The sequence below is a fragment of the Anas platyrhynchos genome, chromosome 2, assembly GCF_047663525.1.
Source record: "Anas platyrhynchos isolate ZD024472 breed Pekin duck chromosome 2, IASCAAS_PekinDuck_T2T, whole genome shotgun sequence".
In the NCBI taxonomy this organism is placed as follows: domain Eukaryota; kingdom Metazoa; phylum Chordata; class Aves; order Anseriformes; family Anatidae; genus Anas; species Anas platyrhynchos.
In genome coordinates, this window is record NC_092588.1 from 72,805,476 (window position 1) to 72,831,506 (window position 26,031).

A 26,031-nucleotide genomic window follows, 5' to 3' on the forward strand; every position below is an offset into this window, starting at 1 on the left:
TTTCACACCCATTTATTATTTTTGCATCGGTCAGAAGCAACCCATTGCTTGAGTTCCTCTGTCTGAGAATACAACTCAGAGCATACATTTCACAAACATCTGAACATCTCCCTTTGAAATGTGTACCCTCTCTAGTCATTTTAATTGAGACACTCAGAAACTGAGGGCACCAATGAAAATCTGGCAGGTGAATTTAATACTTTAATTTATGAAGTCTACTTCACCTTCACTCAGAGGGGGAAAGATGTTTCAAATGGTTCTTTCTATCAGGTCTATAGCACCAAGTTCAAATCTCAGCCTAGAGTTTGAAGAAGAAAGAAAGGAGACTTTTAAAAATACACAAAGGAGCTAGAGCCTATCTTTCTCTTTTAAAAATAACTTATTTCCCCTAATCTTTGACCTTTAAAATGCTAAATTGATGAAGAAGGTAATTAAACTTTTGACACCGGGGTTAAAGGTTTCATGAAGTGTTACTACAAATCTGAGTAAGCAAACGGTCATTTGAACATTTCTATCTCACAGGCTGATTAAAATTAACAACAGATTTCTCACCTTATTTTAGTAAGATGTGGTAAATAGTTGCTCTCTTAATTTAAGAAAATTGTAATTTCCATTGTCACATCTATAACACTACATGTACAAAAAGTTCTCCAGAGCCCAGTGGCCCTCTTTGATAAATGCCTGACTCAAATTAACATTCCTCAGTGCACGCAGTGAGGGCAGCTGATCTTTCAGGGTGCCACGGATCAAGTAGAATGCATATGCAGTAAAGTGCACAGGGGATTCCCTTTTCATGACAGAAGCAGATGGAACATTAGGAAAGTCATATAGAGAAAAAGTGTTGCCTGGTTGTATCTGCTCATGTGCACTGCCTGTTGGTTATCATAGGCCACAGTCTATCTCCCAGATGTAAGATATATATAACATATATATAACAAGTTCTTTACAACCTGCTTATCTACCAAAATACGTTTTCAGAGCATCCTTTTCTACCTAAGTTTTGTCATAAATAGAGGTGAGAAACAGATCCTAGGACTTAGAAATGACAGCAATGAACTGAACGCTAAGCCTGCCTACGCTGCCAGACCAACATAAGAAGATGGTCTCCTTCATCCCTAGTAGATCTATGGGATCATATAAGCCAAACACCCCTCTTAAGGCATTGCTTTATCACTAACAGACTGATCTGAAAATGATCCAGAATGTGCAGAACAATCATTCAGATCATGACACATCTGGTGCATGTGTTCAGATCTTTTTTTTTTTTTTTTTTTTTTGAATAAGGGGAATATGTATATATTTTTAAAAAGTATACTCTTTCAAAAAAGTCAGGTTAGGGCTAGAAAAGGAAGCAGACGAGGCAAAAGTATGAGCACTTTTACAGAAAAGACAAACATGACAAAAGTTGGAGTTGAAACCTACAGTTAAGATTATCTGTAAAACAGAATGCTATGAATTGTCTTTCTGTCTGTTGGCTATGGTAAACACCTCTGTATAAAATGTATCCTTCTAAACCAAAGCACCACAGCTAGAGAAAGTGGCTGTAGAAAAAAAGTGTTGAAGTCAGGACAAGTAAAATCTGTTTTATTGCTGAGTGCACAAAGTTAAACTAATGAGAACAACAGATGGAATTTGTATTTCAGACATCAGAAATAACATTTTCTCCTTCATTTATTACAGTAACTTTTAATATGTGCTTATATTGATAAATAATTGAACTACTGGGAAAATCATTACATCATCAGCAAACATAAATTTCATCATTGCTGATTCTGTGTGATATTTGTGAGGTGAAGTATATTCAATACATACAAAATCCTGTGTGATTATTCAGTTTTAGACAAGGGACTTTTAAAAGTATTATTCTTCTTTATTGAGTCTGGAATATTTTGTAGGATTTTGTTACCGTGGGAGAAAGGAGGCTTAACTTGTTTTACTGAGTTAACAGACAAGCAGTAAAGGCAGGATTTTGTCTAAAGAGCTACAGATTGAGAAAAAAAAAAAAAAAAAAAAGCACTAGTTAAATGATCAGTTTATTAAAATGCTTTCTTGAAAATTAACTATGTTTGTTAGGTGAATGTAGGAGCTGAATTTTACACGCACATTTTTGGGAAGAGGGTATCAAATGGTCAAGTGAAGCTGCAAAAGATGCTCTATTACCTACTAGCTAGGGCTGGAGTTTGGAAGTAGGCTGTCTTCCTAATGCTGACACCATCCTGCTGTATTATCTTGGCTTAGTTATTTTGACTTCTCAATCTCCCATTATACCTACCATCCTTTACTGGACTTCCTTGGACTATAAACATTAAAAGGCAACAGTCTCCCACCCTGATCCTCATTCTTACAATGGGAATGTAAAAATGAAGAGTGGTATTTTGTATTTGCAGATAAACATATTTTGATAGACACTCCTGTCCTTAAATATTTTTTATTGTATAGGGCATTGATCAAAGCATTCTGGTATGCTGGGAGTCATTGTGATTTATTTATTTATTTATTTTTCCCTCCTGGCAAACAAGCATCACGCTCAAGTAATACTGTAAATTATTTTTTTAGCAGCCTACATGTGAGCTGACGCATGTAGCAGTCAGCAGCATCACTAGTCCTTCTTGCAGACCTTGGGATTCCTAAAAAGAATCAGAATTTTGCAAAATCATCTCTTGAAAATAATCTTAATCCAATAGGCTATTGATGGTGGACTTTTACCTAGAAGAACAAAATTTGAATGTATTTTAAAGTTCTCCCAGGTTAAAAATGCAAGGAAAAATGAAGATCAGATGGCAGAATCTGAAACACAAATAATGTATGTTTTCTACTATGACATTTCAGGAAAAATCTTAATAGCAGTTAACATTCAAAATAGTAAATAATAATAAAAATATCTGAGAGTCTCCTGAATTTGTATCAAATCTGAGTTCAGGTAGTTTTGACCTCGTACCACATATTTCTTTCCATTTCCTACACAGAATGAAAACAGTCTTTCCTGGGGGGAATTTCATGCAATCAGTCATGCTTTAGAAATAAGATAAATAGTTGGATCTTTTTAATGTCTCTGCAGATGAAAAGGGTTGGTGTCCTTCAAAATGCCTTTCCCCAAGAGATGATTGCACAAAACACACTAAGCACCTGAGTAATCCTTTGTTGAACGAGATGAAAAAGCACAGGACCTACTTGTATACCAGCATGCTACAAAGAACTTTAACATTATACTGTGTAATACTTCCCATCAGAGTGGACTAGTCATCTTACCCAAGACTCTTTCATTCTTAGCACTCTGTTGTCCTCCAGTACTAGTTGAAAGGTCCTCTGGTACAGGCATAGGTTCATCTGCATCATCTGGGACATCACTAATTGGAGGACTTTCCTTTCCTAGTAGTGAAGAAAGCAGCATCAGTGAGTCATCAGAATAGCCTCATTTTCAAATAATACCATAAGAGGAACCACAAACCAAATAAAACTTAACAAAAAAGAAGTTGTCAATTAATAATGCTACTAAAAGTATGACGTTCTTCAGGACCAAAACCTGCTGTCTTGCAGAGAAAGCTTCATTAGAATACAGAGGAATTGTATCTGTGAGATGAACGTGTGGCCATTGTTTCTTCCAAATTTACTGAAGTCTGGATACATGGTTACAAATCTTAACCTTTTGTGTGTTCATAGCACACAGATGCTTTTCAGCTGCTGTGCTCAGAAGATCCAGTTCAGCCAACATAGACTGACAGAGCATAAAGGGTATAAAATAGTCTTTGTTTTAAATACTCTTATTTCTTCTGCAAAAGCTTCTTGAGAACATGTCATTTTTTTTGCTTCAAAAACATAGTGAAGTCTAACCCACAAGTATTCTGGTGCTCTAACAGAACTACCCAAAGAATAAAATTTTATCTTCAGCTAAAAATTCAACTAAATCTTCAGCAAGGTTCACTAATACCCACAGATCAAGCTTTGGCTGGTCCTTGTACCCACAAGTAATTAAGTGCCTACAGCTCCTGGGACCTCCTAAAAACATGTACAATTAGGAGGGGTCAGTCAAAGCATGACTTCAAGGGTTTTATGTTCACTTATTTGTAGATAGGAAACAAACCCCAGTATCCTTCATACACAAGGTTTTGCAGAACAAACCAGTCTAGTGCTTTAGCCTATTTTAAATATAATGGAACTGTTTTAGTGCCAAATGCAATACAGTAAGGAAAATAACTCCTGCTAAGTAGTGCGCTTCCAGGAATGGTTTCTTGGTTAGATCTCAGTCATAGCATACATGTACTGCTCACAGTAATCCCTGTCTTGAAGAACTTCTTTTAAAATTATTTCACATATCTGCTAGCAAAACATGCCATGGAAGCAACTACCAAAAGAATTATTACACGATTAATTTCTTTGATTATTACAAAGAGACTAGTCTTTGGATTAATAGCAAAGAGTAATAGCCCAGATAAGTATCTGAACTCAGTAATATTGACATAAGACCTTTGTCTCCAAAATGGAGATGTTACCAATTTACAGTAATGCAATCTATTAGACATCCTATGGCAATCAGCACAGCATCAGGGGCAGCAATTTCATGGCACAGAGGCCTAGCCAATTAGTGTTTTTCTAATGAGCATTCCTGCATTAACACACAAACATTTATTAATTCTGAAATTAGTTTTCAGAAAAGGAAAAAATAAAATAGACTTTGCTTACTTAAGTGATAACGGTCTTTATGGATTTGCTCTAGATGGGACTTGGGAAAAAAAGAAAATGGTTTTCAACCTCCAACCTCCAGGTCAGAGCAAAGCATCATGCTTTCTGAGCTGTTTACTGATCACAGCAGGAAAGCCAGGTAGGTTTAAGTCATCTTACACAACATTTTGCTCTCTTCCAGGAGCCTGGCAAACTTTGGGCTGCTCCTATCTATGACAGTCCCAGTCACAGCTTCCTCCTCAGGCCAAGGGAAAGGCTGCCTGGCTGTGCAATATCCTCCTGTGCCCTGAGGGTCATGCAACTGAAGACCTCTCGCACTGGGATAATCTGTGTTCTCTCATTTGCAGGAGAAGAGTATAGGTGCCTCAAATTCCCACAAGAAACATTGTTAAAAATATGTATTTGTATGTCCTTGAAAGAAGGACAACAAACCACTTAGATCTCTTTGATCCTTAACTGCCTTGAATGACTAATCCTCTAGTGAAGATCAGCTCAAAATATTTGAAAATAGGGTAACAGTGGGGTAAATTTGCTGGTGTGGGTTGTATTCGTGCACAAATCTAGGTTTAAATTAATGAAATGAACATTTCTTAATGATGCACCTATCAAACTGTGGAATAATCTCTGAAAAGAGATGGTGGGAGCAGCACTAGGTGAACCATCTAAAACTGTCCAGCCAGAGGACCTGAGGACAGCTAAAGGCCAGGGTTGCATAGGCAGTGGCATGGACTAGTTGATTTTATAAGGCTTCAGCTTCTGTGCTATGTTCTTCATTGGACAAAGTCATGCCCACCACATGCGAATGCAACAGCGAGAGTGGATTGTGTAAATGGAAAAGAAGGACTATGAATTTCACAGCAGAGGAAAGTAAAAACATTTGTTTATGGGATTTAAGGAACTTAAAGAACTTCCAGAAGCTTTTCTGATGCAAATTCCATGCATGCCAAGCTGAGATATCTTACAGATAGGAGGTGTGGATGAAGAGTGATAGCTGAAATATTCCAGCTTTTACAATTTCTCCCCCTCCAAAAAAAAAAAAAAAAAAAAGAAAAACAACAACAGAAACCAAAACAAAAACAATCAAAAAATAAATGAAAAAGCAGAAGGTTAATCTGAGGGCAAGAGATAGTCTGGTCAGAACCAGCTCTCTTGACACTACATATAGCTTAAGGGCATTTGTTAAAAATAACTGAAAGCCACGTGCAACTTCCAAGGTTCAAAGTATGCTCCCAGTTACCCAAATGGAAGTTGAAGCATTGCCTTGCTCTAGATTCAGAAGTACAGTTAACCTAAAAAAGCTGAGGGCTTTTATGGCTACCCATGTGGCTAACTGGTATAAACACACAGTATCAGAGCTCTGAGGTAACAAACAGCAAACTAGAACTTTCTTAACATGCAGTTAGGCAGCCTAAAATAAGTAGGCAAAGTAGGATGTTTTGAAGACAAGTCAATGCACTCTTTTGGAAAAGAAACCTTTTAGTAGATCAGTACTTTCACAGTTTATGTTGAACAGTTTGAGTTTACTAAACTGATATGGACCTTCTACATCTTAAATTAATAACCATTTGTCCAGGTGGTATGAATCAGACCAGCCTCACGGACTTGGTGGAGGTCTGGTATGCTTTCCTCTTCACAGGAGACTGCAGCTAAGAAAACTTTACTAAGTAAATTTGGCTTTACTGACTCATCTCACATCATTTGATTTCTCCATGTTACACATGATAGAGAAATCCCTGCATGCAAAAGGCAGAGTAAAAATAGTTGATTTAAATAGATACATTTGTTGAGTTCTGTGTTTTGGATTCCAGAGCATGATATTCATATTTCATGCCTTAACTACATCTAAATTGTTACACCATGATAAGTTCACCACTGTGTGGTAATCTTACAGATATGCAATCTCACTAACATCCTTTTGCCAATGAATTTAGAAATGGAAAGGGGGCAAAGGAGGAACAGTTTCCCATTTACTTTCTAACAGGCGTGTCTAGAATAATGACTGGTCAAAAGGACAGAGACAAAAAAAAAAAGCTAGTGCAAATACTGGCGTAAAGTATTAAAATGTCATATAACAGAGCAAAGTATCATAGACTTATTCCATTCTTATTTTATATTTTTCTCAAAGACAATAAAGAGGCATAAATTAATCTCTGGAGTTGTTTTTGTCTTATGATTAATATTATTACTTTTATATAGAGCCATGTGAGATACCAAATGAAGAAGACAACGGAGCTGTAGAGCTGAATTTCTATTTCTGGCGCTGACACTGACTGATGGTGCCCTTGGCTAAGTCATAAACACAAGTGACTTCAAATGAAGGCTGTGTGACACATTAACCCTGATTTCTACTGAAGCTCTGAAAGACAGCCTTAGATTTTTGAACATTGCCATCTCTGTATGAAAATTTTCACAGAATGGCCTAACCTATCAGTGGTGTCTGGTAAGATCTTCAGTACTTCAGTATCCTCATCTGTGCCCTACCAGTTTAATAAAGATATGAGGAAAGAGAGGAAGGGAATTAAGTACCCAGCCCTGTAATTTATTCCTGTCAAAGTTTGTGTGCCTCGTGGTGCTTTAATATCCCCACTCAGTTCTGGAAGCTCTTCCATTCACATGCCAAAACGGTGTTCCTAAAGCTACGGCTGTTGAAAAGAAAGCCAGAACAGGATTTCTTACAGAAATTTAGCTCGCTACTCTCTCACAAAGGAATGTTGGATGTATTTAATATCCGAGGGTTGTTTTGTATGGGAATATTGGAACCACTGATGAAGTTAAGCAGGAACAGCAATATTCAGGTTTTCTAGATGACAGTCAGAACCCAGTTCATGTTCCATTTTCATTAGCAGAACCTCTGGTCCCAGGTGAATGAAGAGAGTCACACTGGGACAGCACGCAGGCTCTCAGGTGGTAGAAATCAGCCCAGGATACACTCATTTATGCCTCCCCAGAATCTAGCAAGAATTTCAAATGCAAAACTCTTCTTCCTGCTTTTGCAGAGCATTGGCACAGCCTGTAGGTGCTGGGGGGATCTTTTTATGTTAGATGTGGAAACATTTGCACTGTTTTTTCATCTTCCTTAACTGTTAGGCCCTAGAACTGAGAGAGAAAAAAAGGCAGGAAAAATACTGCTTGTTAAGTGAGATATTATCTGTGTTTTCTGACTCTCTTGTATGGGTGCCGGATACTGTTTGGTTAAATGTATGTCAGCTCTCTCCTCATTTCAGAACTGCAACTGCTTGCCTCATGAAATACCACTTTCAGGAGAAGAATAAAAAGCGTGAACTCTGAGCTGGTCTCACAGTATTTCGGTTCCTCCAGGAGCAAGCAATGCCTGGATTCCCAGACATGGGAATACCTGCACACACACGGGGTCTGGCTCACTTATGCAAGTTTCATAGTCTAGTGGCCTGGCTCACCCCTGCCACACCTGAGTCAGCTACAGCTGCATAGGGCAAATGGTTACAAAACACTGCCTTTGAGCTGGAATACTGTTTCTGGAGAACTATTTTATTTCTGGTGGTTAAAAACAAAACAAAACAAAACAATCCCCCCCAACTATATTTTTTAAAAGCATAGCCCAGTGTGCTGGTGAACCAAGTCATCTAATTCCAAAGACTCAGAGTATTCTACATCTGATGAGCATTAGTCACAGAGCAGGAGAAACAAATGGAAGTACTTTTCAACTGGCATGACAATCCCACATTCCTGAAACTGTGCAACTGTCTAACTGGTTCTCAGTATAGAGAAGCATCCCTCACCATGCAAGGATGCATCCAAGAAGAATGTAGAATCCCAGGAAGAGGACAAGAGGGGGAAAATGCCTTTCTGGATCTGCCAGCCCATGAGAAAGGAATAATATCCCTGTACCTTCAGGTCCTCTATTTCTAAGGTCTAGTAAGAGCTGATGAGGAGCCAATATCTATGGAAGGTGATCTGACAAACATCTGTGTGCAGAGGGCTGCATTCACAATCAACTCACATCATAAATGAAAGTACATTTGCAAGTTCTTTTTTTTGACCACTTGTTCACAAATCCAGTTAACAATCCAGTACAACCCATACCCTCTGCTCACAGAAAGTACCAGATGAAATTATCAGCAGCTTGGGGACAGTAAGAACAGGAAGAGTTCAGTGCAAAACGTTTTTTTTTTTTTTCTTTTTTTTTTCTTTTTTTCTTTTTCTGTAATCTGTTTGTGTAGGTCTATGTCTTTTTCAGAGGTAAAATTCCTCTTAACACTGATATATTTACTAGGAAACCCTCCCTCATCACAGAAGATTACTATACTCATCAGCATGAGTTGCTAGAAATGCTAAAAGTCACTGGAAAGTACTGCAGACCCTGAAAACTTTGAGAGCTACAAATTAGCTACATGTATTCATATTTAAATGCACAGTTACGTTCACAATATTAGTTTCCTGCAAATCTCCCCTCTTAGAGGAAGAGGCAGACCATAAAGAAGGCAAAGTGTGTGACCTTCTAATCCATTTCTTGACTCAAGGTAGCATCTTCCACATTTCTCCTCCTTACATCCAAAGAAAAATATCAGTGCCCTTGTAAGAGGCAACAGGTGTGAACTTGAGTTAATGCCACTGTGAAAATACCACAAAGGCTAGGTGTGGGCATCCAGGGCAATATGTGACACCATGCAGGAAGAGGAGGTCAGAGCTCCTGCCCCCCGGAGCTCACGCGAGCAGGAAAGGGCTTCTGCAGCATGCAGAATATCTGGGCTCAAATCATTGCCCGTCTCAGTGCCCTGAGCAGATCCACAGTGTTTTGCCACCACAGAATTGCAGGAGTAAAAGCCCACTGCCTTTTCTGTTGGAGCCACACATGCTCCAAACACAGCAGGTACAGGACATGTTTTATTTCATTTACAAATTGTTTCAGCATGCAGCAAAACATTGCTGTTAAGCACACCCAGTTGCAATTTTAAAATTGTAAACTGAGGAGGGGAGTGCAACATGCCACCATAGTGCTGACTACGAATGACTTCCCTATACCAAACATGACTGAGAACCTTCTGTTAGCATGAAGAATTGTTATATTGGTGTTCTTTCAATTGGAAAGTGTCTCTGATTTTCAATTTTCAGATGACACTAAATGTCCTCAGTTGCAATTTTTGTGGAAACTCCTCAATATTTTTATAAAGGATTGAAAATATATATATAGAGAGAAAATTGTGTTCATATATGTCACGGAACACATAACTTGGCCAGCCACACTATACCAGGAGCTTACAATTGGCCTCCAGGTCTTGAACCTGCAGTGCCCAAGAGCTCTCTCTTGAAAATGAGCCACGTGCCCAGTACCTATGCCGGAAGGAGGCCCCAGTGAACAGGGCTGGCGTGCTCCAGTCTGAACACTAAAAGTGAAAACTGAAAGCCATTAACCGTTGCAGCTGTCAACACATCAGGGAAACTAGGAAAGAGGCTAACTTGTCCTTTTTCAACTGCTGAAGCACTGAAGTATTAATAAGCGTTGCTTTGCTAAGTTCCAGCACCAATTTGCTAAAGAGCCAATTTCCAAGGAAATTAAGAATTGAACTCGCCATAGGAATATCAATAGGTGATAAGACTGCAAAATCCTATCCATGCCACCACAGGGCACATTTTAGAAACCTACCTTCTCTATTGTTCAAACACTTTTCAAAATATCACCTTGGACAAAAGCAGTTACAAGCTTAAAGTCTCATGTCAATCAGTCCTTTTCTTTTTCTTTTTTCTTTTTAAATGTTTGTAAGTAAAACCAAAAGCTTTGGAAAAAGTCAAATAATCCTATGTGGTAAATAAAGTTTGTTTGCTTTTAATTAGTATTTGCCCCCCTCCTCTCTGGTGAACTTTGTTCTGTATTTATTTTGTAACAATCAGAATTTTGCTCCCAAAAGAAAGAGTGTGTACGTGCACCTGACCATTCTTCAGGGATACGCTACCACAGGTTTAATGCAAAATTACTTTATGCTGCTATATTCCCTTGACTTCTTTATTTACCCAGTTCCTTTTAGAAAATCCATGCACTGTTGAGCTTGATATTAAGTGATATCATTAATTATATCTCAATTCCCATTCTGATTTTTAAAAAAGACCCAAAGCAATTTTATTGACAACAAGAAAAACATTGTACTGTGCTTGAAAGATGAGCAGGAATTTAGGATTTTCTTTATAGATGTATTTGTTAAGGACCTCACCTGAAACCTGGGACATATCTTGAGCCTCATCTGTTTCCATTTTCCTCAAGTTATCTGAGAAGAGAGGAAAAGCTTTAAGTTAATGCAAAATAACACACATATACACACAGAAAAAGAACCCCCCCACACACACACGCACATAGAAGGAGAAAGAAGGGGAAAGAATAAAAGCCCTTTGCTATTTAACTATAAGATTATCTGGGAAGAATAATGTATTTTTCTCTTTATTTCCTCCCTGCATACTTGCTGGAGTATCAGACTGGCACAGACCTTGATCCTTTTAAAAACAGCATTACAAAGATTTATAAAAATATCATTACAAGCACAGGAGGACCAAATTTGTTATTTATTGTTAATTTCCTACTGCATAATAACCCAAAATGCAAACTGACTGCAACAAAATTAAGCAGAAAATTAAATGGCCCTGGGTCATTGTAGGCACAGAATTCATTCTCTTGGTTGATCCATAGTTATGTTCTTTCTAATTTACTGAGCATGCATCGATGAACCTTGAGTCAGCTTGGTGACACGCGTACAATCAGCAATCAAAAAACGAAGCAATTTGCTGAAGAATGTCTCATTTACCCAGGCAGGGCTGCATATCTGAGCAGCCACCGCCGCTACCTCCATTAATAATGAATACACCTCAAGCAGCAGCAGATGGGCAGAACAGCAGCCTCAGGCTTTGGCCCCTCACTCGTTCAGGAGTCCTTCCTCCAGACCACACCGGCCTCGCGCTATGCGGGGAGAAGTACAGCTCCCTAAAATAGCGAAACGAGCCCAGGAGAGAAAGGGAACCCAGGCCTTCCTGTTTTGCTGACAGATGGCTGGCTCCGCCGCCTGGTAAGTCATACTGGGAAGCTCCTGCCCTCCTCTTGCGACACACCATGTTCCGAAGAGCAAGCGACCACTGACCACAAACACCAGGGAGAAGCAGGCAGAGGGTTAGTGGGGTAGAAATAAAGCTCAGGTTCTCAGCCAGCACAGGAGCCAGCAGGCTTGGGCCCCATGTGCCAGCTGCGGACAGCTGGTAGCCCTGTAGATGATATGCGTGTTGCCAGAGCAGGTAGTCCCAGCACAACCCGCCCCGGCCTTAAAGTCTGGCGTGGGAGGCTGAGGTGGCCTCAGGTGGGGAGGGGAAAAGGCCTGTGAGCTCTCTGTTCAGCTACGGCACGCTAGGTCACGTCTCCAGCGGGACGTGACTGACTTCACATCCCTCCAGAAAGGGAGCTGGCTCTTTGCTGTTCCTTAAAACTGAGAGACTTCTCCCATCAACCCTGCTTCCTGGGATTAAAGAAGATGCATTTTCTCGAGGGTTAGAAGTGGATGAGGATGTGGCCTGGGTTCTTACAGAAAGGGTACCAATGATAGTCTTGCCTTTTTAGCCCAACTTGCATAATTTGCTTTTTTTTTTCTTTTTCTTTTTTTTTTTTTTTCCAAGTCTTCAGCCTGCTACCCAGCAAACTGCAGTGGAGAAGTATAATAGCAGTGGTCACAGATATTCATCTCATAAGTTTGATGGCCTCCTTTCTTCTGTATGCCAGCAGTATATCTGAGATCCAATATACTGCTGCCCCACCTTGCAAAAGCCGGCTTCCATCATCAGGTCTGTGCAAGACTTGCAGAAAGTGAGTGGAGACTGCAGAACTGCAGACAGATTGGTTGGGGAACAGGTTTTTGCCTATGCAGCTTGCAAAAAAAAATAAGATTTGAATTCTTACAGAAGGTTCTGCCTGTTGCACACCTACCATGACACTACTTTATGTTCACTAATGTTTTGTCTTGCATTATTCTGTCTTAATCTTTTAATTCCAGACAAAACAATTTGTGTAACTTTTATCTGTAATTCTCAGAAATGATTACAGCTATGCAAAACACAGAAAGTCACCTACCACCCAACAATTTGCATCTGTTCCTATGGGACTGAAAAGCATTCAATTGGTCCATTTTTAAGTAAGTAGTCAGTGGGAAATACAGCTTCTCTTGCAAGAGGGAAAACCCAACACCTTTCTATAATGGTAGCCTGCTCAGTGACTGCAAATGAGGTGCAGTTATGGCAGGTGGTATAGTGCAACATTGCTCAGTCCCTGATTTCTCCTGCAAGCATGACTGAACACAAAGGAAGAAAAAAAAAAAAAAGACATACCCATGCATTTATTACTGCCTGTGTGGGTTACCTGGCTGCTATTAATCAGTTGATTACTACACATTTTTCCACAGAATACAGTGAACCTCAGCCAACCACAGAAAGCATCCTAAGAAAATGTCCACAAGAAAGGAATCACATTCATGAAGGGTACTTCATTCCTACTGCACCCGCCTTTTCACAATTGCTTAGGGCTTCATCAGGATTGGGAATGACAATGGAAAGAGGAAGTGACAAAGGAGAAAATACCTTCTTTAGGGAAATCGATGGTGTTTGCCACTTTTTTTTTTGTTTGTTTTTGCAGACAAGAGTATTTAAAAGCCATGCTTCCATTTCAGTATTCCTGAATTTACCTGCCCTTGACATGACAAGCTTTGCATTCCGCATTCGTGCAATTTTGGCATCACACTTCCGTTGTACTCCTTCCTGCCTTTGGCTGCCATCAGACAGAATTCAATTTGAAAACACTCCCCAGTTGTCAAATGGGGAGGTAAACTAGAGTACAATTATTATTATTTTTATTATCATCTGTGGAATGGCTTATCATCTGGCTTACTTTCTGTGAGAGTAGACTACTGTCTGTCCTAAAACTGATGCCCTCCCTTATCAGAGATGAATTCTCTTCCATTTCCTGGGGATGAAACATGGAAAGAAAAATAGAGACAGTGGAAAATTGAGGAGGGAAAGATTTTTTTCCTCTAACAATTACTTAGAACAAATAAACGTGTTTCCTAAATGTGGTTGAAGATCCACAAGCACTAAGTGAATGGATAAAACGACAACAAGAAAAAAAGAAATAAAGAAAAATCCTAAAGATGTTCTGAACCACTCACAGGGGAACATTACACTCCTACACTATATTACGTTATTGTATCTCGTAAATACCAATGAAATCGCAGCTAATTTCAGTGTAGGCTCTTTATCACCAAAATAAACATGGCAGGGCATCCCTCCACCCCCAGTTCTGCAGTGGCAACAGTGTGTTGGTTTGGGCTCTGTTATCGTTACCATTTATTTATTTTTTTTCAAACAGCACTTGGGCGTAACATGGCCTGAGCTAAATTTTAAGTGCTAAAAGTGGAATTCATCTCTTTGGCTTTGGCATAGTAAATCTATGAATAGGAAGCTATGAACTATGTTTGCCTCCCTTTTCTCCTCTGCTCTAGCAGAAACATTGACACCAGGTTCCAGGAAAGCACAAGAGAGCCCTATGTATGGTTATCAGGATTTATACCAAAGTATCTATTTGATATCAATTTGTCAATGACCTTTACAAACATTTTTTTTTCTTATAAGAAGTGTTTATGACATGGGACCCTGTTTGTTTTGTCAAGCAAAAAAATGTTTTACAACTTTTCATTGCAAGTTGTGTCTACAGAATCCAATTTATCACTAGCATAAGAAGCATGTTTGACTTCACTGTCTTCAATGCACTTTCATCTACTTACATTAGGTAACTTCAGAGTCTACATTAGAAATCAAAAGATGGGTGGGCAGCTCACCAAAGCTATGTCACTTTCAAACAGTGAATACATGTAGCTCTCATTTATAGCAGTAAATGGACTAGCACCTAGGTGATACCAGATTTCTGTGTTTAGGAATCCAAAGAGCTTCAAAGTTTGCTCCCTTACTGAAAGGGCTCATACGTTCCCACCAAAAATATATAAAACCATTTCTTCAAGTCTTTTCAGATGCAGAACTCAAACCTGTATGTTTTCCTCTTCACAATTCAAATACCAGATCACAGATAAAGCTACTCTAATGTTTTGGAAAAAGAATCAAATGCATTGAGCTAATTGATAATAAACACACACTAAAGCTGAAAGGCTGTGCTGATTTTGTTTCAAAAAATAAAGTGCCTTACTGACCATGATCACAAAAAAGTTTTGGATTTAACTTAGCTGGCATTTGTCCAGGTTGTGCAGCATCCTGAGCCCAAAAGAAAATTTACACTTGACTGTTTTCTCTCCTTGCAACTCTCCGCAACACAACTTGTGCTATGTCTTAAGCATACATCAGAGCAGGTCCTATGAATCACTGAGGCACTACTTTGCTTACTCCAAATGTAAATTACAGCTGGAAGTGAATTTGGGACCTTTTATGATTCTTTGTGTAAATAGGATAAAGTCATTGCAAGGTCAAGATTTTCCAATCTATCAGAATACAGCAAATTAATTATTTGCAAGTCTTAGTTTATTATTTCATCTCCTGCTTTATGATGCAAATTCAAAAGTAAACTTTTCTGGGAAAATGAATGCTTAGCATTTATGCAGTGTATTATCAATTCAAACAAATATATAAGCACATCAGTCCTTCTACAAACCCTACTCTCTTAAGGCCAACAAAATAATTCAATGAGATGACCTAATCCAATGCCAAAGACTAAGTATTGTGTTTTCTTCTTTGTTTAACAGCTATGTAGAAGCTACTGACTTCTCTGCAAAAAGATGTGCTTGACACTCAGCCCAGTGCCATTATGGTATGGACATGAAGTCACCAATTTAGTCATTTATGGACTTTGTTTGGACTTACATCAGCACACCTAAACTCAGAGCTGTCCTTCCATCTATATATAGCTCTACTTCTGGTGCTGCAAAAAGTACATAAATGCACACCATGTCCTGCTGCATGTTTCCTACTTGTAGGTGTAACCTTCGAGTAAACAGAAAGGTCCCTGAAGGAACACTTCTGTCCTGCATACAACCTTCAGGTGCACGTACGATTTTCCACAAAGCCTTAGAGCAGAGAACAGGAGCTTTTGAGAAGTTTGGAGGGGAGTAAGAACTTTGTTCTGAGGACCTGTGTTCTCCAGGTCCTTTGAAAGCACAGAATGTGCGTGGAACATGCACTCTCCAGCCGCGCTAGCTCTGGGTTAACTGTGATAAAACAAAAGAGCAACCTGGCCAACCCAAGCTTTGCTTCCACAGCCCCGGTGGGGAAATGGTCGATTTCGCAACCCCAACTTGTGCAAGCAGCCTGGCGGCAGGAAAAGGGACCGCTTGCACAGGTCGCTGGAGTGGCTGGCCCTGGCCGAGTGCTTGTGTGTGAGCGCGTCTCCTCTTTGTGGTCTCTGACGCATTTTATTGGCTCCTAGTCATGTAGGCCATGGCTTTGGCAAACAAAAATCCAAACCAGCAAGCAAAAACGTAAAACCCCAACCCACTTTACAACCTAAACTGAAGCAAAGCACCCAAGACAGGTCCTAGATTCAACCTCCTATGGCAGGTGAAGAAGTTGAAAAAATAAGTAAATAAAGCAAAACCAGGCTGCAGCCTGGAAAACTCAGCACCAGCTGAACACCTATAGCAGATAGTGTACCCCATGGGAGAATTTGCACATTAACAACAGGTGATAAGGGCTATATACGCTGCGTCATCAGCCTTTTTCTTTTTAAGCTGGGAGTTGCATCTACCTGCATACCTGTAATACAGCTGCATTTCTCATTGCATGGTCAGATGGCCTTGAAACAAGCCCCTTTCATCCACTGGAGTTGATGGGTTTGAAGTAATAACCAAGAGAAAGGATGCATAAAGACAGCCCTGTAGAAGTATTTAATCTTGTTTAATCTTGAGTTTCCTTTTTTTTTTTCTTTTTTTCTTTTCTTTTTTTTTTTTTTAATATATATTATTAATATATATATTATTTTTTTAAAGACATAATATAAGTTTTTTTTTTCATAGACTTTTACCTTCACATATGACTTTTACCTACTACAAATGACTGAGCACAAAACAGGAAGGCTGTCAAATGTGGGTAAAAAGTAGTATGTATTGTACAACCAGTGGAAATACTTGAAGAAAATTGCTAGAATCCTACAAACTAGTTTTAATTAAAAGTGTTCAATATCTCAGCAAGCAGCTGATAATTAGCTTTATTATTGTAATTTAATATGCTAGACTTCACAATCTCTGTGAATGACTCTACTTTAGAACCATTTTAATTCTATTTTTAATTTCCGCCTCATCACACTGCTCAATGTAAATAATAACTACAAAGATGGGGGGTGGTCCTTTTCTGAAAACTAAAACCAGAGAGTCACAATTAGCATTTCAGTGTCCTTCCAATGCTGTTTTAAAAACACCCCCCAGGTCTTTTAAAAGATTGCATTAAAAATAAAAAAGGTTAAAACTAAGTGGATCATTTTTTCTCCCTTTATTCCTCTCTCTCCATTAATTTTATATTCAGAGTTTTCTATGAAGTCTAGGGAGATGTTTAGTTTATTCAATCACTTCTCTATTCCTGCCTAGTGTAAATTCTGGTTAACTACATGAACTGACAATACAATTATAAGCATACAGTCAAATTTCAATGGAGAGCTCCTGTCTGCAGAATGAAGGAAGCTCTGTAATTCAACACATGAGATTAAGAAAAGAACTCTGCTAACAGTACAGATTTGAAACATTTGTATGTCTGGCACATGTAAAATTAATTTCCATGTTAGTGAACAATTGTGAGGGTGTAAAAAAAGTTGTCTCAGAGATCCTACATAATTCTCAGTTCTTTGGGAATTCTTTGTACAAGTGCTGACAAATGATAAAGAGTGTATCTTGTATGCATGTATGTGTTTTCCATATGTACTCCTTCTAACATTCTACTGTACTGACCCATATTTTTGTTACAATTCATAGTTAGAGGGGATCTTTAAAAGGTCTTTCAGTGACTGTATGCAAATGGCTGGACTTGATATCCTTGCAAATATGAAAAAGGTTCTTCCTTCTAGTTTTTGAACTGTAACCAATCATTAAAATTAGTTGCACAATATGAGAAAAATATGAAGGTAATTTTCCTAATTAAGGCCACGTTTTATTAACTCATTAAACTCTGTCACCTTTTTGCTTGATTTTTAGTGAAGAAAAGAGAAATAAATTCGCCATGACAGGGAAAATGCACACATTTCCATCATACAAATAAACTGACTAAAAAGGTGAGCTGTGTAAATTGAGGCACTCAATCTAAGAACACTGCACTTTCTCCAGTGACCAAACGGAGCTCTTGGATATTATTCCAGAGCTCTCACTCAAGAGAAAACAAGTAGCAGATGCAAACCTGAACTTTTTGTATCCATGTATATACATACATACAGCTTAAAAGCAGAGGATGTCTTTAGCAATGCATATCTAAATATGCAACCGAGAAAAAATAAAAGGATCTCTTTATGTCTTGAATTGTTATTGCCAAGTATCCCCAACAATTTATCAGTAGTCGATTTGTCCAAATTATAGGAGGTTTCAATAACTCTGCTTCACGATCTCAGAATTGCTTCCTAATTTCTCTCCAAACTGTTCAAGCTGTTACGGATTATTAAAGGACATTATCAGCCTGAATAAGCATATTAAAGATCCGTGTGATTTTTTTTTCCCAAATAAACCTAAAAATAACTCCTAAAATTACTATAATTGAAATGAATTAGCAAGTTTCTCCACACTACATTTTTCAGTTAACTCATTTTGCTTTTGCAAATATTTTGGACCCAATCCACTACTGACAATTCCAGCTTCATATTGCAATTACTCCACTGTTCTAAGTGAGTTGACACAAGTGGAAAAATGAAGCAATGCAGCAGGGAATCAAACCTATCATAGAGAACAAGTTTTTCTTTTACTGAGAAAGCTAGAGCAACTGGGATCAGAAGAAGAAATTTAAATCATTCGGATGTAATATATTTCAAAATAAGCTAAAGAAGTAGTAGACACTTCCCATATTAAAAAAAAAAAAAAAAAAAAAAAAAGACAATTCCAGTGTGAATGCTCTTCAAAACTGTGATCTGAATGGCTCTTTGAGTTTGAGGCATTTATACCAGATGCACGAGTGTGCCATGCAGGTCCCAAACCTGCATTGTCCCATCCACATGAATTTTCAGTGGTACAAATAAAGTTAAGAACATGCACGTATCTTTCCAGGACTAGGACCTACCTTTGCAGTCACCACACTGCCTTGGCAGTGACCTGCCCAGTGCAAAAAACCTGCAGCCTCTTCTTGTCCACGAGCTTAAAGCATCGAGGAAGGTGAGTCTTAAAGGAAAAGGGTGAGGCAAACGTTGTTGGGTTTTTAATAAAGATTCATCACAGCAAAGCCTCTGGGGCTAACATAATGCTGTTTAAGTTTAGGAAGCAAACAAAACTCTTGCTGACTCTGAGCTGATGTTATGTTTATGTATAGATTACAGTCTTAGGGACAACGCACCGCGGCTGACCTTGGAAGCATGGAGTTTCCCAGCTGAAGTCAGTTTTGCTGGATAGCCACTAGGGAGGTGAAACTTGTGCAGCCTCTTTGGATGAGTGGAAGGTACTTAAAGTATCCTCCTGTTTAAAAACTGACATAAAATCGAGAAGACCAAGGCTGCCTGTCTTGCTTCAAATTGAATTAAAACTTTTCTCTAAATGCTATACCTCTCCAACAGGAAAATAGATAAAAATATATATATAAATCTTTGGATTAAAGAAAAAATGCCAACGAGGAGTACATTTTTCCTCTTTTGACTCCTGCGTTGTGTGGCAGGCACTGAAAAAAAAAAATCCTAAAGAATCATATTCCCAGAAAAACTGACAAGAGTCCTCACCTCCCACTTTTCAGCTGATACAATAGATTCCTGGTATTCTACCGAATGTATCTAGCAAACGCATTTAACCATCTGATGTTTTTCCAGCAGTGCAACCTCGTCCATTCCCCCTTCTTTTTTGATTCTGCGAAGAAAACGTTCCCAAACCTTTCATCTGGGTGATCTTATACTTCCTAGAAAAGTGGGGTTTGTCGATTTGAAAGGGGAATTCCACGGGAGTCCATTACAATGTCGGCAACATATGCCTCTCTATGCACGTAAAGATGACAACTTTTTCTAAAGACCCCATTGTTGCTGCACTGCATTTTATTACTTTATTATGTTTTCTTTGGTCTAATTCTATTACTTTTAATAATGGTAGAACATAATGACTGGTCAAAATGTAATCAAATACATATGTGAATCTTGACTGTAAAACAATAAAATTCACTGTGGACCCAGCTCTTTTTACACATAAAACATATAAATAAAATCCCACAAGTCCTCAGTGGAAGTTTTTCCTGATGAGGAGCCACACAATTAGGCTGTGATCCATGACTTTTGATATCCTCTGGACTTTAAGAAAAAAAAAAGTTGCCAAAAATGATCTGCCAGATCTAGCATACAATTCATTATGCCCTTCCTCATTTTCTGTTGCTTAAATACAAACTGGACCCATTTCCTTGTTTTCTGTAAGATTGCACTGTTAGTGTGAGAAGTACCTAAGCTCAAATAAAATGTCTGGAAATATTTTTGGCTTTGTTTTGCACTTATCTAATTTTAACAATGAGAAACAAGTTTTGCATTGTTGTAAAACTCTGTGGATTGATTCTGCACTTACATTTCTGCATAGCTATGCAGTGGAAGTGGCAAGCAAACCAGGATTTCGGTATTAACCTCCACAAGGGAAAGAAAAACTGTTACGGTAACGTGGGGATGGAGACTATTGCATTTTTATAGCATGCTGCGCGTAACACAAATGACAAAGGCATCATTCGTGCTTGCATAATGGGACATGCCACCAGACTATTCCCAGGGAGATCATGGGCAGCTGGGAGCCCAAGTGGGAAGTCACAGGTATACGACCGGCTTCTCTCCGCTGCTACCCCCGTGCATGACCTACAAAAACCCGTCAGCTCATGATGCTCAGGGGGACAGCCTGAGATGTACTCAGCCGGGACAAATGATGTGTATAGGAGAAATGCCTAAGCTCCTCCAAGTTATCGTGGACACAAAGGGCAAGGAGATAAGCCAGCCCCACGCCTTGTCTTCCCATCGCTGTGTTGGGTCAGAGAGATCCATGATCACTCGTTCCTCACTGGGGTCCACTGGTCCTTCTGAGCTGAGTTAGGACAGTAACAAAATCCCACATTATGCCTCTGCCTGCCTGCTACTTCCCCTGGAAGTCATACCCAGAAAGTGGGTGACTCTCACAGATAAACAGAGAGCATTAGCTTTGAAACCCTGGCTCCTGAGGATGACCAGCACTGGGCTGCCACCGACCTCTTTATGGATTGCTCGGATATTCTCAGCGGATAAGCCTGCTTTCTCCTGGCTTTTTGTTTTAAATTCACGTCCTCTTAAGGCATATCATTTCTATTCCTTTTTTTTCCTTCTTTTTTTTTTTTCTTTTTTTTTTCTTCTTTTTTTTTTTTTTTTTTCCAGACTTGCAGTACATCGACTGTTCTGGGTTTAGTTTAATGCACTTCTCCCCACCCCACCCCCCTCCAAGAACATATGGATAGTCACTAATTTCAACATTTGTGAGAAAATCTTTAGGGCTGGAAGTGAGTCTGGGATAACAGAAACATGAACTAAGGAAAGTGCAGAGCTCTGCAGTATTTTGGACACTTCCCCATGCAGTTCTGCTAAGGACAGCTATCAGTTTAAGAGTACTTGTACATGGTCTATGCTTGGTTTCTCATGCCCACATGTAGCAGTTTCAGAGGCTTTAATACAGCAATAAGGCAAAAAGCCCATCAAACTGCAGCTTGGAAGAGCTTTGTTCAGAACCGGGGTGCCCTTTGGGGTGGGGGGGCAGTAGGGAGGAAGGAGCAAGTGGAGATATATTGCAGTCTTGGCAGTATATCCTGTGTGTTTCATTCAGTTTAAAAAAAAACATTTATGAGTTAAAAATCAAAGGAAAGCATGTCAACATTAAACAGAAGCTCCTACATGGGAGAGGTGACACCTTTTGGAAAAGGCACATAGCACGAACTACTATATGCTGCTGTTATATTAACCCACAAAGAGGAATATTGGGCCTTTGCGTGGTACCTTAAAACTATTCTCACTTTTTTTGTCTTAAAATTTCCCTCATTAGAGAATAGAAGAAGATTAAGAATTAACAAAGTTAGTTAAGGGTAAAACTGTGGTTTGTGAAATTCAGGAGCAACTTCCCTTTCATATAAGCAAGCCACTCCATCCTCAATTTTCTCCATTTCAGTAAAACTCCCAGCCCCATAAACTATGCGATTCACCAGCAAGGTGAGAGCAGCGCAGTAAGCTGGTCACAACATCCGCCTGTAGAGCTGATTCAGATAAAGTCTTTCAAAGTATTTGGAACAATTCTCACTGCAATATATTAACAGTTTTCACTACATTTCAATGATCATTTATAATGTTTCACAGACAGCCATACTATTTTGTACTCCCTTGTGCATGCGAGTAACTACTGATGTGAGCAGTCAACTGAAAGCTAGCAGAGTGCGTCTTTTAAAGGATTTGACCCTTACAATGCACTGCAGCCTTTAATTTTAAAACTGGATTATTAAAGTCTAGCAAATGGGTTGTAAAGGTAAAGGCATGAATTATTATCAGGATTAGATACCTTTTTGTTTCAGACTGCTGGACAATAAATGCATACGCACGCAACCTCTGTGGTGTCTACTTATTTGAAAGAAAACTATCTGGTCAGGAAGGTCTCTCCCTCTAACTTCTAATCCCTGCACAAAATCCTGTGAAAATGCTATTTACACTATTATGTGTATGCAGACCTAATGTAAGGAAAGGAAAAGAAAAGAAAAGAAAAGAAAAGAAAAGAAAAGAAAAGAAAAGAAAAGAAAAGAAAAGAAAAGAAAAGAAAAGAAAAGAAAAGAAAAGAAAAGAAAAGAAAAGAAAAGAAAAGAAAAGAAAAGAAAAGAAAAGAAAAGAAAAGAAAAGAAAAGAAAAGAAAAGAGAAAGAACCAGTACCGTCCTTTACAGTCATTCACAGAGTTGAAGCTAGTGGCCATGCTAGTCTAGGAACTGTTGCATTCCACAAAACATCACTTTCCTGAGAACATTTGCGAATCTAAGGCACAAATGTTTCCCGACACAGTACTCTCGCCATCCCAATTTGTAAAAACCGTGGGCGCAGAGCGTCTGGCAGCGCTACCCTACCTTCTGGACCACGGCAGGAAAGTAATCCAAGAAGCAGTCCGGTTCTTGAGGCGCAAAATTAAAAGTTTCCTCGGAAGCAAGTGCCGCGGCGGGCAGGGCTCGCACACCGGGTGCCTGCGCGCATCTTCTCCAGCAGCGCAGCCGCTGCCCGGGCGGGGGGGGGGGACCCCGCGGCGGAGCCCCCCGGCTGGGCGACAAGGGACAAAACTTGTGTCAGGCAGCCGCTCCGCCCGCAGCTGCGCTTCCCTGAAACGCCCCGCTAATTTGGCAGGTCCCCGGGATGAGGCTGCCGGAGCAGAGCCACGGGGGCTGAAAGGCGGGGAGAGGGGAGATGATGGGAGATGATGGGGAGATGGAGATGGGGAAATTGAGATGGGAGATGATGGGAGATGGGGAGATGATTGGAGATGATGGGAACAGGGGCACCTCCGCTCGGCTCCGTGAAGGCAGCGCTCCCGGAGCCAGCGCCTCCGCTCCCCGACGGCGTTTTAAGCCAAAAAAAAAAAAAAAAACGGGATGGGGGAGGCAAGGAAGGAAAGCGGAGGGAGGGAGGAAAGAAGGACAGACGGACGGACGGACGAACCTGCCTACCGGGCTCCGCTGCTCCCCCGCCTTCACCCTCCCACCAACTTCTCCCCGGTACCTTTGGGGTCCCCGCTCCCCCCGTCCGGGTCGGGGCTGCGGGAGGCAGCGGGGAGTGATTCCGGCGCCGGATCCGAAGTAACTCACCGAAAAGCGGTGCGAGAGCCTGGCGCCGCGATGCAGACCCTGCAGGGCGCTCGGGGGGCACGGCGAGCCCGGGGGAAGCGGCTCACATGCTCGGCGGCTGAGCGCAACCAGCGGCCGTGCAGGATCGGGCCCTCGTTTTGGCCGTGCCTCAGTTCCTCATCTGCGAGAGGAGGACAATAATACTTCCTTTCTCATATCCTATCCTCATCTGCGCTCTCATGGTACAGAACCCATCGGCGTGTGGGTAACTTTACGCGCGTGAGTAACCTCGGTGACTTGCAAGGGACAGGTCAGAGATGCAAAGTGAGGCAGTGTGTAAGCATCCGAAAGATGAGGGCCCTGTACTGTAAGCTTTTCTGAACAGCTCCCTTACTAAAATTTTATACTGTGTGACAAAGTAACGTCTCCAACGCAAAGCCAGGCTACTTTCAGGACAGCAGCGGCAGGGCTGCACCTGGGGGTTTACGGCAAGCACTCCTTCCCCGTGAGAAGCTCTGCAGACACCGCTGCTGTGTGTGCATGGAGCAGGTGATACCTGTGTGAGCTCCAGGAGAGCCAGATATGCTCGGGTGCTTCTCGGTTTCTTAAGCAGTGGTTTCCTCACTGCATCTTGGCAAAAACGCAGAGCCCTCCTTTTGTCACTGCTCATGAGCAGACCTTGTAGGTCTCATCGGGTTGAAACCCAGAGACAAATTCTCCTCTTATTTATTCCAGAAGACCCCCACGTGTTTCAGCAGGTTTGTATATAGGGAAACAAGAGCTTTTGATCTGTAAATCACACCCAGCCATTTAAAAGGAAGAAAGAAAGAAAGAAACATGAAAATACAGGAAAAGGTGCCACCGTGCCCTCAGCAGTTAATACCTTTCTCCAGGAAATCCAGGGGGCTCTGCCTTGGTGAGACTGGGGAACACGGGCAGGGAGAACTTGGCTGACTGCCCTCTTGGAAAGTGGAAGCTGGTTAACTTGAGGACACAGCAGCTTTACCCAGATGCACGCGTCCTGCCCGGATATTCTGAAGTGGAAGGATTGACATCTCGCAGGAGAGCCGTGCTTTCAGAAGCTGTTTGAGGCTTTTCTGCCTTCTAGTTCCCATAGAGCCCGCAGGTCAGCCTGCCCCAGACGAAGGGGGGAAGCCAATTCGGCACGCACTCTTAAAGGCAGATTTCACACTACACAAGCCACAATTTCTTGTTAAGCATTTGATGTTTAAGGTTAGAATCAAGCTGCTGGACATAGGCAAGCTGAGCCTGATGAAGTTATATCTTGCAAGATGTCTAGCATCTTCTGCATGTCACTGCGCGGAGGTTTGTTATTGGCTCACAGGAGCCCTCGGGACTTGGAAGATCTTGTGAGGATCCCTTTATGGCTGAAGCCTGTGGGAGTTTCTAGCTGCTGGCAGGCTCCTAGCTGGAACAGCAGTGGTGAATGCCTGAGGAGAACCACAATGTCCTAGTTCAAGCAGGTCTGCTAAATTATAGGTGCAGATATACACTCAGACCCTTGCCTTAGGAGCCAGTCATCTTTGCTGCAGTCATTTTTCCTGCAGTATTTCCACTGACATCACTGGGAATTTTGTATGAGCCAAAGTGGGTTGCAAAGGATATAAGGTAGGCAATGCATAGGGAAAAGGACAACTGGCCTTACGGTCATCTAACGCGTTACTGGCTAAAAATTCTCAGACCAAACCTACTACAGGTATTTTCCCATTGCTATCAGTTCTATTGTGGAAAAAATCTAACGTGGTCGTACAGTCAAAGCTTTTCTTCAGATTCTTTCCTAATTACAAATAGTAATTGTTATTGCAGGAGGTACAATGTTTCTATTGAAGTGTATTACCATTCTCCATTCATTGCTTTATTAAAGGAGTCTTACCAAACAGTCCTCAAAATGGACAGCGTGTTGCATTCATGCTGTTTCAGTTCATTGTCAGGCTAGTGATGAGGAGGAGGAAGCAGAAAAATAAACCAGAAAAGTGTTATAAACGGAGAATCAGCAGAGAAGCTTTATGCACAGATCATTTACATTCTTTATAACAACTGGAATGCAGCAGACAGGTGCTCCTGCTCCTGTTGCTGCTCCACTGCAAGATTTATGTTCCAGTCCTAATTTTTTAGAGGATGGCCTGGGCACAGTGTGCATGGGATTTGCTTGCAGAACTGCAAACTTGTTGGGTGAGTAGTTCTTATTAAGTTCAGAAAACAGAAGTTCTAGTCAAGATGAGCATGGTGAAGGTTTATCACCTGAAACGCGCTAAATTTCCAGAGGCACAAATGGGTAATGGATGATGTTTTTTACAGTCATAAATCTCCCCCAAACAATGAATTCTACCATAATACTAAGTGTGACCAGCTTTGTTCCACAGTCGTTACCG

General features: G+C 40.5%; 1 protein-coding gene across 14 annotated transcripts in view; it reads right to left on the bottom strand.

Moving 5' to 3' along the window:
- Nucleotides 1-24,698, bottom strand: part of IKZF1 (IKAROS family zinc finger 1) — a 71,305-nt gene extending 46,607 nt beyond the window's left edge. Inside the window, exons 1-4 of one of the 14 annotated variants that reach the window (XM_021274615.4) lie at nt 23,660-23,966; nt 22,931-23,117; nt 10,866-10,919; nt 3,250-3,369 (exon numbers count right to left, since the gene is read on the bottom strand). In XM_021274615.4, coding sequence (XP_021130290.1) covers nt 3,250-3,369; nt 10,866-10,905 — 160 coding nt within the window. In that variant the 5' untranslated portion in view covers nt 10,906-10,919; nt 22,931-23,117; nt 23,660-23,966. Of the gene's footprint in view, nt 1-3,249; nt 3,370-10,865; nt 10,920-22,930; nt 23,118-23,513; nt 23,533-23,573; nt 23,969-24,521 lie in introns of those variants that run through there. The other 13 variants (XM_072034925.1, XM_005022736.6, XM_005022743.6 and 10 more) reach the window with 13 other exon arrangements.
- Between the last annotated feature and the right edge of the window lie 1,333 nt (nt 24,699-26,031).